Here is a 12408-nt window from a genome sequence, read left to right as displayed (position 1 = left end):
GGGAGAGGGGATAGTCTCTCTGCCATCAGCCTGCGTGGGAGAGGGGATAGTCTCTCTGCCATCAGCCTGCGTGGGAGAGGGGATAGTCTCTCTGCCATCAGCCTGCGTGGGAGAGGGGATAGTCTCTCTGCCATCAGCCTGTGTGGGAGAGGGGATAGTCTCTCTGCCATCAGCCTAGGTGGGAGAGGGGATAGTCTCTCTGCCATCAGCCTGCGTGGGAGAGGGGGAGAAAGGAGGAGGAGAGGGGATAGTCTCTCCATTTGGTGGGGTGAGAGCGGGACAGAGACGTGCAGGACAGACCGATGGGGGTGTACCCTGCCCATTCTTGCCCTCAGGCCAACCTTAGACAAACACGTTGAGTGCTTGGAAGAGCACATCATTTCAATGTGTCACATCAATTTATTTCACGTTTTCAGTGATGTTGGGAAAGCAGCTCCCTCATTCCCCAGCATAACTACTGTGTCGCTGTGTGAAGGAAAGTTCTATGTTTCCACCACAGTTTTTATGTAGCCACTTAAAGCCACTGGTTCTGGCCTGTGTAGCCACCGTCTCTGTGTAGCCACCGTCTCTGTGTAGCCACCGTCTCTGTGTAGCCACCGTCTCTGTGTAGCCACCGTCTCTGTGTAGCCACCGTCTCTGTACTGTAGCCCCCTCCACTAGTGTGTCCTATCCTGCAGTTGTTTTCTAACCATTTCTCTCCTCTCCAGACCTACCTGGTTTAATGGGTCCAATCATCGGGATGTCGCCGGATAAGAAAGCTGAAACGCCGGGGATGCAGGAGGAGAGGGCGGGGCTTAGGGGCGTATGCGGGGGGGCGGGGACTCTCCCAGAGGCGGAGTGCGGCGCAGCCAGCCCATTGGCCACCAGCCTGGACCGGGGATCCGGTGGCTCCGAGGATGAGGAGCTCACCAACCTCAACTGGCTCCATGAGAACCTGCTCCAGAACTTTACCCTAGGGGGGCCCGGTGTGGCCGGGGGGGCCCAACCCAGCGCCAGCCCCCTCTTTGACATCGAGGGTGACCCCGGGGCTCCTCAGAACCCATCGTCTTCATCCTCTTACTCCTCGTCGCAGAGGGACTTGTTGAAGTCCAAGCCTCCCTTCTCATTCTCTCTGTTGATCTACATGGCCATAGAGCAGAGCCCCAGTAAGAGGCTGCCGGTGAAGGACATCTATGGTTGGATCCTACAGCACTTCCCCTACTTCTCCTCCGCCCCCACTGGCTGGAAGAACAGCGTCAGACACAACCTGTCACTCAACAAGTGCTTCCGCAAGGTGGAGAGGAGCCTGGGAAAGGTGAGGGAACTATAAGGTCATATGCGCGCATGCACACACACACACACACACTTTTTGTTACCTTGCAAGGAGCTGGCAGTGCCTGGGTTTGATTCTCACAAGGGCCACACTAACACGTTATTTAACCATTTGAAAGTTGTCATGCTGACACTGCAGGGTGAGATTGATATGACATCATTGTGGGTTTGAAGTGGTCTTCTAATGGGGTTGAAATGAGCTCATAGTATCCTTCCCCATTGAGATGGTTTGTTGTGTAACTAATGGGGTTGAAATGAGCTCATAGTATCTTTCCCCATTGAGATGGTTTGTTGTGTAACTAATGGGGTTGAAATGAGCTCATAGTATCCTTCCCCATTGAGATGGTTTGTTGTGTAACTAATGGGGTTGAAATGAGCTCATAGTATCTTTCCCCATTGAGATGGTTTGTTGTGTAACTAATGGGGTTGAAATGAGCTCATAGTATCCTTCCCCATTGAGATGGTTTGTTGTGTAACTAATGGGGTTGAAATGAGCTCATAGTATCCTTCCCCATTGAGATGGTTTGTTGTGTAACTAATGGGGTTGAAATGAGCTCATAGTATCCTTCCCCATTGAGATGATTTGTTGTGTAACTAATGGGGTTGAAATGAGCTCATAGTATCCTTCCCCATTGAGATGGTTTGTTGTGTAACTAATGGGGTTGAAATGAGCTCATAGTATCCTTCCCCATTGAGATGATTTGTTGTGTAACTAATGGGGTTGAAATGAGCTCATAGTATCCTTCCCCATTGAGATGGTTTGTTGTGTAACTAATGGGGTTGAAATGAGCTCATAGTATCCTTCCCCATTGAGATGGTTTGTTGTGTAACTAATGGGGTTGAAATGAGCTCATAGTATCTTTCCCCATTGAGATGGTTTGTTGTGTAACTAATGGGGTTGAAATGAGCTCATAGTATCCTTCCCCATTTGAGATGGTTTGTTGTGTAAAGGTGCCACAAATAGTCATTAGAGTTCTTCACTGATATTCTGTAGTGGCAGTAGTGTGACATTGACAATGTGCTCAAAGTGTTTGACTAAATCAAAATCAAATCAAATGTATTTATATAGCCCTTCGTACATCAGCTAATATCTCAAAGTGCTGTACAGAAACCCAGCCTAAAACCCCAAACAGCAAGCAATGCAGGTGTAGAAGCACGGTGGCTAGGAAAAACTCCCTAGAAAGGCCAAAACCTAGGAAGAAACCTAGAGAGGAACCAGGCTATGTGGGGTGGCCAGTCCTCTTCTGGCTGTGCCGGGTGGAGATTATAACAGAACATGGCCAAGATGTTCAAATGTTCATAAATGACCAGCATGGTCGAATAATAATAAGGCAGAACAGTTGAAACTGGAGCAGCAGCACAGTCAGGTGGACTGGGGACAGCAAGGAGTCATCATGTCAGGTATTCCTGGGGCATGGTCCTAGGGCTCAGGTCCTCCGAGAGAGAGAAAGAAAGAGAGAAGGAGAGAATTAGAGAACGCACACTTAGATTCACACAGGACACCGAATAGGACAGGAGAAGTACTCCAGATATAACAAACTGACCCTAGCCCCCCGACACATAAACTACTGCAGCATAAATACTGGAGGCTGAGACAGGAGGGGTCAGGAGACACTGTGGCCCCATCCGAGGACACCCCCGGACAGGGCCAAACAGGAATGATATAACCCCACCCTCTTTGCCAAAGCACAGCCCCCACATCACTAGAGGGATGTCTTCAACCACCAACTTACCATCCTGAGACAAGGCTGAGTATAGCCCACAAAGATCTCTGCAACGGCACAACCCAAGTGGGGGGGGGGGGGGCAACCCAGACAGGATGACCACATCAGTGAATCAACCCACTCAGGTGATGCACCCCCTCCAGGGACGGCATGAGAGAGCCCCAGTAAGCCAGTGACTCAGCCCCTGAAATAGGGTTAGAGGCAGAGAATCCCAGTGGAAAGAGGGGAACCGGCCAGGCAGAGACAGCAAGGGTGGTTCGTTGCTCCAGAGCCTTTCCGTTCACCTTCCCACTCCTGGGCCAGACTACACTCAATCATATGACCCACTGAAGAGATGAGTCTTCAGTAGAGACTTAAAGGTTGAGACCGAGTTTGCGTCTCTGACATGGGTAGGCAGACCGTTCCATAAAAATGGAGCTCTATAGGAGAAAGCCCTGCCTCCAGCTGTTTGCTTAGAAATTCTAGGGACAATTAGGAGGCCTGCGTCTTGTGACCGTAGCGTGTAGCGTGTAGGTATGTACGGCAGGACCAAATCAGAGAGATAGGTAGGAGCAAGCCCATGTAAATCTTTGTAGGTTAGCAGTAAAACCTTGAAATCAGCCCTGACAGTGTTAACTGTACACCACTCTGTGTACCTGTGCCTGTATAGGGATTTGCAGCTCTCTGTATGGCTGACGGGCAGGGCCAGGGTTTTAAACCACCCTGAGGCCCCCTGACGTGTGTGTCAGGGCCAGTGTAGTGCCGCACCCTGCCTGCGGCCCCCTGTGTGCCTCCCCTTGCTGTGATAAGGCTGGGAGAGCCGGTGTATACCAGTCAAGGTCATAGACCCTCCTCTCTCTCCTTCAGAGGAAATGCAAACGCAGCAGTAAGATGGGGGGCTATCTCCCAACGCACCCCACACACTGCAACTGTAGAGCCATGACCAGGCAGTGGACACACACACTGCAACTGTAGAGCCATGACCAGGCAGTGGACACACACACACACTGCAACTGTAGAGCCATGACCAGGCAGTGGACACACACACACACACACTGCAACTGTAGAGCCACGACCAGGCAGTGGACACACACACACACACACACACACACTGCAACTGTAGAGCCATGACCAGGCAGTGGACACACACACTCCAACTGTAGAGCCACGACCAGGCAGTGGAAACACACACACACTGCAACTGTAGAGCCACGACCAGGCAGTGGAAACACACACACACACACTGCAACTGTAGAGCCATGACCAGGCAGTGGAAACACACACACACACACTGCAACTGTAGAGCTACGACTAGGCAGTAGACACACACACACACACACACACACACACACACACACACACACACACACTGCAACTGTAGAGCCATGACCAGGCAGTAGACACACACACACACACACACACACACACTGCAACTGTAGAGCTATGACCAGGCAGTAGACACACACACTGCAACTGTAGAGCCATGACCAGGCAGTAGACACACACACACACACTGCAACTGTAGAGCTATGACCAGGCAGTAGACACACACACTGCAACTGTAGAGCCACGACCAGGCAGTGGAAACACACACACTGCAACTGTAGAGCTACGACCAGGCAGTAGACACACACACTGCAACTGTAGAGCCATGACCAGGCAGTAGACACACACACACACACTGCAACTGTAGAGCCATGACCAGGCAGTAGACACACACACTGCAACTGTAGAGCCATGGCCAGGCAGTGGACATACACACACACACACACACACACTGCAACTGTAGAGCCACGACCAGGCAGTGGACACACACACACACACACTGCAACTGTAGAGCCATGACCAGGCAGTGGACACACACACTGCAACTGTAGCGCCACCACCAGGCAGTGGACACACACACACTGCAACTGTAGCGCCACGACCAGGCAGTGGACACACACACACACACACTGCAACTGTAGAGCCACGACCAGGCAGTGGACACACACACACACACACTGCAACTGTAGCGCCACGACCAGGCAGTGGACACACACACACACTGCAACTGCAGAGCCACGACCAGGCAGTGGACAAACACACACACACTGCAACTGTAGCGCCACGACCAGGCAGTGGACACACACACACACTGCAACTGTAGAGCCACGACCAGGCAGTGGACACACACACACACTGCAACTGTAGAGCCACGACCAGGCAGTGGACACACACACACACTGCAACTGTAGCGCCACGACCAGGCAGTGGACACACACACACACACTGCAACTGTAGAGCCACGACCAGGCAGTGGACACACACACACACTGCAACTGTAGCGCCACGACCAGGCAGTGGACACACACACACACTGCAACTGTAGAGCCACGACCAGGCAGTGGACACACACACACACTGCAACTGTAGAGCCACGACCAGGCAGTGGAAACACACACACACACTGCAACTGTAGAGCCACGACCAGGCAGTGGAAACACACACACACACTGCAACTGTAGAGCCACGACCAGGCAGTGAAAACACACACACACTGCAACTGTAGAGCCACGACCAGGCAGTGGACACACACACACACTGCAACTGTAGCGCCACGACCAGGCAGTGGACACACACACACACACACACACACACACATGCACTGCAACTGTAGCGCCACGACCAGGCAGTGGACACACACACACTGCAACTGTAGCGCCAAGCAGAAGACAGGCCCAGGACTGAAGACCTGACCTGCACAAACACAGAGGGAGAGAGACGAGTGTCTGTGAAAGAAAGGGTAGAGAGGGGTAGGGAAATGAAAGGACGAAGTGAGGGAGAAAGTAGAGCATATATAGGAAAGAGACATGGTTTCTGTAGTTGTGTTGGACACTGGTTCAAGCCCAGCTCGGGGACAAAGAGAATATAACTATACTGTTACAATGGGCTCAGTGGCTAGATAGCATGTAGTCTGCTAGGAGGGGCTGAAGACCAGTTAGAAGTAGAAATGAGCTCAGCGGCAGCAGGACTGGTGTCCAGTGCATCACAATGTAGACAGCCTCTCTGAGATCAGTGTGCTGGGGGCTCAGTGTGAGCCCACCCGTCTGCTGAGCTGAGAGAGCATGCAGCACTGGTTTCAGATGACACGCTGCCTGGTGGTTTGCGTTGCCATGGTGACATTTCCTCCTTCCTGCCTGCGAGCCGGCTGGTAATCTGAGTCAAGGTTATATCCCTCCTCCCTCGCTCCTTCCTCCTCCTCCTGGACAGAACCCAGAGATACATAATGAGAGAACCATTTATACACTCTCACCCCCCCACACCCACGTAAACATTTATGTTTTTCTTGTGAAAACACCATGGAGACGTGTTGTCTCAGTGGTAGTTCATGAACTTGCATACAGGATATGACAATGCCTTCACATGTCTTTGGCTACTGTAGTGAGAGGTTCTACAAAGGCAAGTTACATGGACAGCACTATAAAAAGCTAAACTCAGTCCAACCCTGTAATAAATCATTTAAGGATGGTGTGGATTGTTTATCGACTGTTTTCCTCCCATCATGCAGTTCACCCAGCAGGGTCTGGATGGTTTATCACATGCTCAGGTGACTGCATTATGAGTCATCAAAGTTTGTCCTAGTTTAGCAGAGTATAAAACAATCTGAATGGAGAAAGCCTGTTAAAACCACTTAGAATTCATGAGTTGATATCCTAGGGTCATGCAATACTCATAACATATTTAGAATGTTTTATTATTCAGAAACATAAAATACTGTCAGATACCGCCATACCGTCAAAAATGAGAATATCATGATATATTGTTTTGGCCATATCGCCCAGCACTAGTCAGACTGCAGGGAGACTGCCGTGAGAGTCAGCCAAGCAGGCAACAAAGTTCTAGGTGTTTACTGTGGAAAATCTAGTGAGCCTAGTCATGATAAGTACTTTACCAAAGTATCTCTTGATACTACCGTGAGATTCTATATGAATTTATCCAATAAGAAATGCTCGGTTTTGAAACATTTTGTTACGATGTGCCCCAATGAACACCTCTCAGGTCAGTCTTACTGCTTTGTGATGTAGTATGTGATGTTTTTTCAGGTGAATGGTAAGGGTTCTCTGTGGTGTGTGGACCCAGAGTACAGACCCAACCTGATCCAGGCCCTGAAGAAGCAGCACTTCCCTGCAGCACATACCTTCTGCACACCGCCCGCCTCCCCACCCAGCGCCTCCTCACCACCCAGACACCACTTCCTGCAGGGCTGCTCCCTCAAAGGTGATTCCTGACTTTTTTTTTTGTTAATTTTGTACAATGCTACACATTTTGCCAAGAGGTGTAAAGAAAATGTTGCTGTTTTTATAGCAAGTTTGCTGCAATTCTACACATTTTGCCATTGGGCTGAGAGAAGATTTAGCAATTTTATAACTCATTTTGCAATTCTACAAAAAAAAAATGGGAAGGGTGGGATTGATTTTGAGGGCCTTCAAAAGAGGGCCCGCCGCCTGTTGCCCATCCCTGATCTAGAAATAGGATTGGTATTAGATTTGATCCAGTGCATGTGATCTCAAATTCACATGGTTGTTGCCTCTACACATTTTTGTCATGCAACATTGGCCGGCAAAACATTCAGCATCCCCCTCCCCTCATCTCCAACTGTCATTTTACTCATCATTTCATTTCTAATCGTAGATGCCTCAAGGTAGATTCTTCTAATCTGTATCCTCCACTTCTCTCTCTCTCTCTCTCTCTCTGTGTGTGTGTGTCTCTGTCTCGGTGTCTCTCACTTTAACGCTCTCTCTCTCCCCTACCCTCTTGTTTGGTAACCTTGACTACAGAGGCCCTGGTGATGCTGATAGAGTGTAGAGCAGAGCACTCAGTCTCCACTCTAGTTGATTATAAATAATTTAGGGCCCCTGAAGTGAGGTATGGAGAGAGCTAGGAATCCTCTCTTCCTTTACCCCTCTACAGCCTCCTTCGCCAGTCGGCCACACACACGCACACGCTCAGGCTATTCCACTGACCACCATGCATGTTCTCTCCTCTTCCAGAGTCTGACATAGATGCTGCCACTGCCATGATGCTCTTAAACTCTGCCCCTGGTCATCACCACGCCAACCCATGTAAGAGACGCCACCCCACACCATGCCTCTTCCACTTCTCTGCTTCTCTCTGTCTCTACCTTTTCATTACTACTCTCCCCCCTTTCTCTCTGTCTCTACCTTTTCATTACTACTCTCCCCCTTTCTCTCTGTCTCTACCTTTTCATTACTACTCTCCCCCCTTTCTCTCTGTCTCTACCTTTTCATTACTACTCTCCCCCCTTTCTCTCTGTCTCTACCTTTTCATTACTACTCTCCCCCCTTTCTCTCTGTCTCTACCTTTTCATTACTACTCTCCCCCCTTTCTCTCTGTCTCTACCTTTTCATTACTACTCTCCCCCCTTTCTCTCTGTCTCTACCTTTTCATTACTACTCTCCCCCCTTTCTCTCTGTCTCTACCTTTTCATTACTACTCTCCCCCCTTTCTCTCTGTCTCTACCTTTTCATTACTACTCTCCCCCCTTTCTCTCTGTCTCTACCTTTTCATTACTACTCTCCCCCCTTTCTCTCTGTCTCTACCTTTTCATTACTACTCTCCCCCCTTTCTCTCTGCCTATACCTTTTCATTACTACTCTCCCCCCTTTCTCTCTGCCTATACCTTTTCATTACTACTCTCCCCCCTTTCTCTCTGTCTCTACCTTTTCATTACTACTCTCCCCCTTTCTCTCTGTCTCTACCTTTTCATTACTACTCTCCCCCCTTTCTCTCTGTCTACCTTTTCATTACTACTCTCCCCCCTTTCTCTGTCTCTACCTTTTCATTACTACTCTCCCCCCTTTCTCTCTGTCTCTACCTTTTCATTACTACTCTCCCCCCTTTCTCTCTGTCTCTACCTTTTCATTACTACTCTCCCCCCTTTCTCTCTGTCTCTACCTTTTCATTACTACTCTCCCCCCTTTCTCTCTGTCTCTACCTTTTCATTACTACTCTCCCCCCTTTCTCTCTGTCTCTACCTTTTCATTACTACTCTCCCCCCTTTCTCTCTGTCTCTACCTTTTCATTACTACTCTCCCCCCTTTCTCTCTGTCTCTACCTTTTCATTACTACTCTCCCCCCTTTCTCTCTGTCTCTACCTTTTCATTACTACTCTCCCCCCTTTCTCTCTGTCTCTACCTTTTCATTACTACTCTCCCCCCTTTCTCTCTGTCTCTACCTTTTCATTACTACTCTCCCCCCTTTCTCTCTGTCTCTACCTTTTCATTACTACTCTCCCCCCTTTCTCTCTGTCTCTACCTTTTCATTACTACTCTCCCCCCTTTCTCTCTGTCTCTACCTTTTCATTACTACTCTCCCCCCTTTCTCTCTGTCTCTACCTTTTCATTACTACTCTCCCCCCTTTCTCTCTGTCTCTACCTTTTCATTACTACTCTCCCCCCTTTCTCTCTGTCTCTACCTTTTCATTACTACTCTCCCCCCTTTCTCTCTGTCACTACCTTTTCATTACTACTCTCCCCCTTTCTCTCTGTCTCTACCTTTTCATTACTACTCTCCCCCCTTTCTCTCTGTCTCTACCTTTTCATTACTACTCTCCCCCCTTTCTCTCTGTCTCTACCTTTTCATTACTACTCTCCCCCCTTTCTCTCTGTCACCTGCCCGTTTCACGCTTTCTTTTATTGCTTTTACATCACTCGCCCAGCATCACTCGCCCAGCATCACTCGCCCAGCATCACTCGCCCAGCATCTATACACCCCTTGTAAAACATCTTCCTGTGTCTCTCTATTGCTTACTATGTACACTCAACAGCACAGTTGAAGTCGTACATAGTCCCGTTCCAAGCCAGACAAGGTTGCATATAGAATTATCTTCCTGTGAATAAGTGGTGTTGTATTTCATGCCTCCCCCATGTGTTTTAAGTGTTCATTCCACAAGACACTTCTGCCTCTGCTGTTATGAATCTTACTTGCTGTTATCTGCTGAACACACGGACACTCCCTAGCCTGCTGGACACACGGACACTCCCTAGCCTGCTGGACACACGGACACTCCCTAGCCTGCTGGACACACGGACACTCCCTAGCCTGCTGGACACACGGACACTCCCTAGCCTGCTGGACACACGGACACTCCCTAGCCTGCTGGACACACGGACACTCCCTAGCCTGCTGGACACACGGACACTCCCTAGCCTGCTGGACACACGGACACTCCCTAGCCTGCTGGACACACGGACACTCCCTAGCCTGCTGGACACACGGACACTCCCTAGCCTGCTGGACACACGGACACTCCCTAGCCTGCTGGACACTCCCTAGCCTGCTGGACACTCCCTAGCCTGCTGGACACTCCCTAGCCTGCTGGACACTCCCTAGACTGCTGGACACTCCCTAGACTGCTGGACACTCCCTAGCCTGCTGGACACTCCCTAGACTGCTGGACACTCCCTAGACTGCTGGACACTCCCTAGCCTGCTGGACACTCCCTAGCCCGCCGCTTATTGGATTAAAAACACTTGACTCTCTTGATCACATAAGCTACTCCTACTGCCCTGTTGCATTCAGAAACACGATTTCTTTAGTGTGAAGATGGTTTCTTCCTCAATCTCTCTTCCTCATCTCTCTCTTCTTTCCCTCCCTCTCCCAGGTGAACCAGACAGTCCCCTGGACCTGTCCCAGCCAGACTTGGTCCTGGTGAGCAGCGATCCTAAGCAGGACCACAACTACAGTAGCATGACTCTGCAGCGCTGCTCCTCCCGCTCCTCCTCCTCCTCCCTCTCCTCCCTGGATGAAGGAGGCCCAGGCCACGCCAGGCCGCGCCCACGCCGCGCCGGCAGCGAGGGTTTCCATAGTGAAGAGGAGGACTCCGACCTTGGGGACCGGGACGAGAGGGGCGGCCACTCCCGGCCTGCTCCTCATCGCCCATCCCCCTCTTCCTCCTCGGTGAAGTGCCCGGGAGGTAAGAGGGCACGTAGGGAGCTGACAGCCAAGCCGGAGCTGGATGAGGAGCTGAAGGAGGCGGCCGGGTCTCTGCTTCACCTGGCTGGGATCCGTACCTCCATGGAGCTCAACAAACGCAGTGCCAAGAGCAAAAAACTGAACAGGAAATGAGGTGGTCGTACTGCCTCGCCCTCAGACTCCCGCCCCTGTAACCTGATCTGATTGTGTGTCCTACTGATAGGTCCAGGTTGTGCAGCCTCCTGCTTTTCTGATTGCTGATTTTTGAGCCAGTTTTTTGGTTTGACCCATGATGGGATGGGAAATCCCTCCCTATCCCAACACAACAAATGGCAATAGTATCATTCACACACAGGAGAATAAAGCCATATTGAGACTTTTGTAACTTGGGCGTGTCAGGTGGGTGGGGTTAAGTGGGGTGCTTGGGGACTACTGTGAAGAACCATCACAATACCCATCTATCCAAAACGAACTGCCTGTTTCTGATGGCTTCGCCACAGATCCTCGCAATTCAAAGGATTTTTCTTCTGGATAAAAGACAAGACCAGAAAAAGCTTAAAGTTTGTAAAACTCAAAGCATTGCATGCTTCCTCCTCAACCTGTATCCTCTTCCAAGTGAACCTATTTATAAGAGAATGAGTGCATGTCTGTAACAAACAACTAACCTCTCATCTTCTCGTCAGTTTCTCCCTTCTCCGTGCAAAAATCTAATAAAAACATGCCACTGTTTTTTGATAGGCGACAACCTTGGCCTGGAAATAACAAAGAGAGATGCAATAATTGATCCGTAACCTTAAACTGCTCTTTATATTATTTAATTTGTTCAGTGTTGGTATTTTTCTTGGGTAAAAGCAGTACATTATTGGGTATGTATTGAAGTAGTGAGGTTCATGTCACTGGCTGTTTAGAGTGATCTGAACAATCTGATCCCAGAGCAGAACACTGGACTGGTTCCATGTCAGGATGTAATGGCCTGTTGGGGAAACGCAACAAAGGAAATGTTGGAACTCTGCTACTGTCATGTTAAGAAAAGGAATGACACAAAGATAACCGACTGTGTGAAGATTGGCATGCTGAGGAAGAGTCCACTCTGGTTTCCTACACTGAGAGGAAAAGGTCATTACATCGTCGTACCATCAGAACCCACTCGTCTTCATGGCTTTTCCTCTGTGGCCCCTCTTATTCTGTTATACATACATACATTATTTGTGTTTAGTGTGTAAACTGAGAAATGACACATTTGATACAGGACCCTGTATTTGTGATTCTTCTCTTGATCTATCCTGTTCTTGTCCTACCCTGTCCTATCCTATCCTATGCAAGGTGTATCTGGCTGAAACACAGCTAAGGTTGTAATCATCGTGATCCCAAGACGATGCGCTTGCATGAGAGCACTCACTGGCAGATGTGCTGCTCA

The 12408-nt window shown here is 49.6% G+C and overlaps 1 protein-coding gene across 1 annotated transcript; it reads left to right on the top strand.

Moving 5' to 3' along the window:
• The first annotated feature begins 329 nt into the window (after positions 1-329).
• On the top strand, positions 330-11832 carry LOC139400782 (forkhead box protein N2-like). Its single transcript, XM_071145428.1, has 4 exons — positions 330-1294; positions 7100-7274; positions 8048-8119; positions 10681-11832. The coding sequence occupies exons 1-4, from the start codon at positions 722-724 to the stop codon at positions 11142-11144; spliced, it is 1284 nt and encodes a 427-aa protein (XP_071001529.1). The 5' UTR covers positions 330-721; the 3' UTR covers positions 11145-11832.
• The last annotated feature ends 576 nt before the right edge of the window (positions 11833-12408 follow it).

The sequence above is a fragment of the Oncorhynchus clarkii genome, unplaced genomic scaffold (assembly GCF_045791955.1).
Source record: "Oncorhynchus clarkii lewisi isolate Uvic-CL-2024 unplaced genomic scaffold, UVic_Ocla_1.0 unplaced_contig_5438_pilon_pilon, whole genome shotgun sequence".
Lineage (NCBI taxonomy): Eukaryota > Metazoa > Chordata > Actinopteri > Salmoniformes > Salmonidae > Oncorhynchus > Oncorhynchus clarkii.
Note: the sequence above shows the minus strand (reverse complement) of the source record. Positions and strands in the feature narration are given on the sequence as shown.

Excerpts from the sequence above, each read along its gene's own strand:
- LOC139400782 (XM_071145428.1), top strand. The coding sequence starts at position 722 with ATGGGTCCAATCATCGGGATGTCGCCGGATAAGAAAGCTGAAACGCCG. Across the intron at positions 1,295-7,099 it reads TGGAGAGGAGCCTGGGAAAG|GTGAATGGTAAGGGTTCTCT; the intron begins GTGAGGGAACTA and ends ATGTTTTTTCAG. Across the intron at positions 7,275-8,047 it reads GCAGGGCTGCTCCCTCAAAG|AGTCTGACATAGATGCTGCC; the intron begins GTGATTCCTGAC and ends CTCCTCTTCCAG.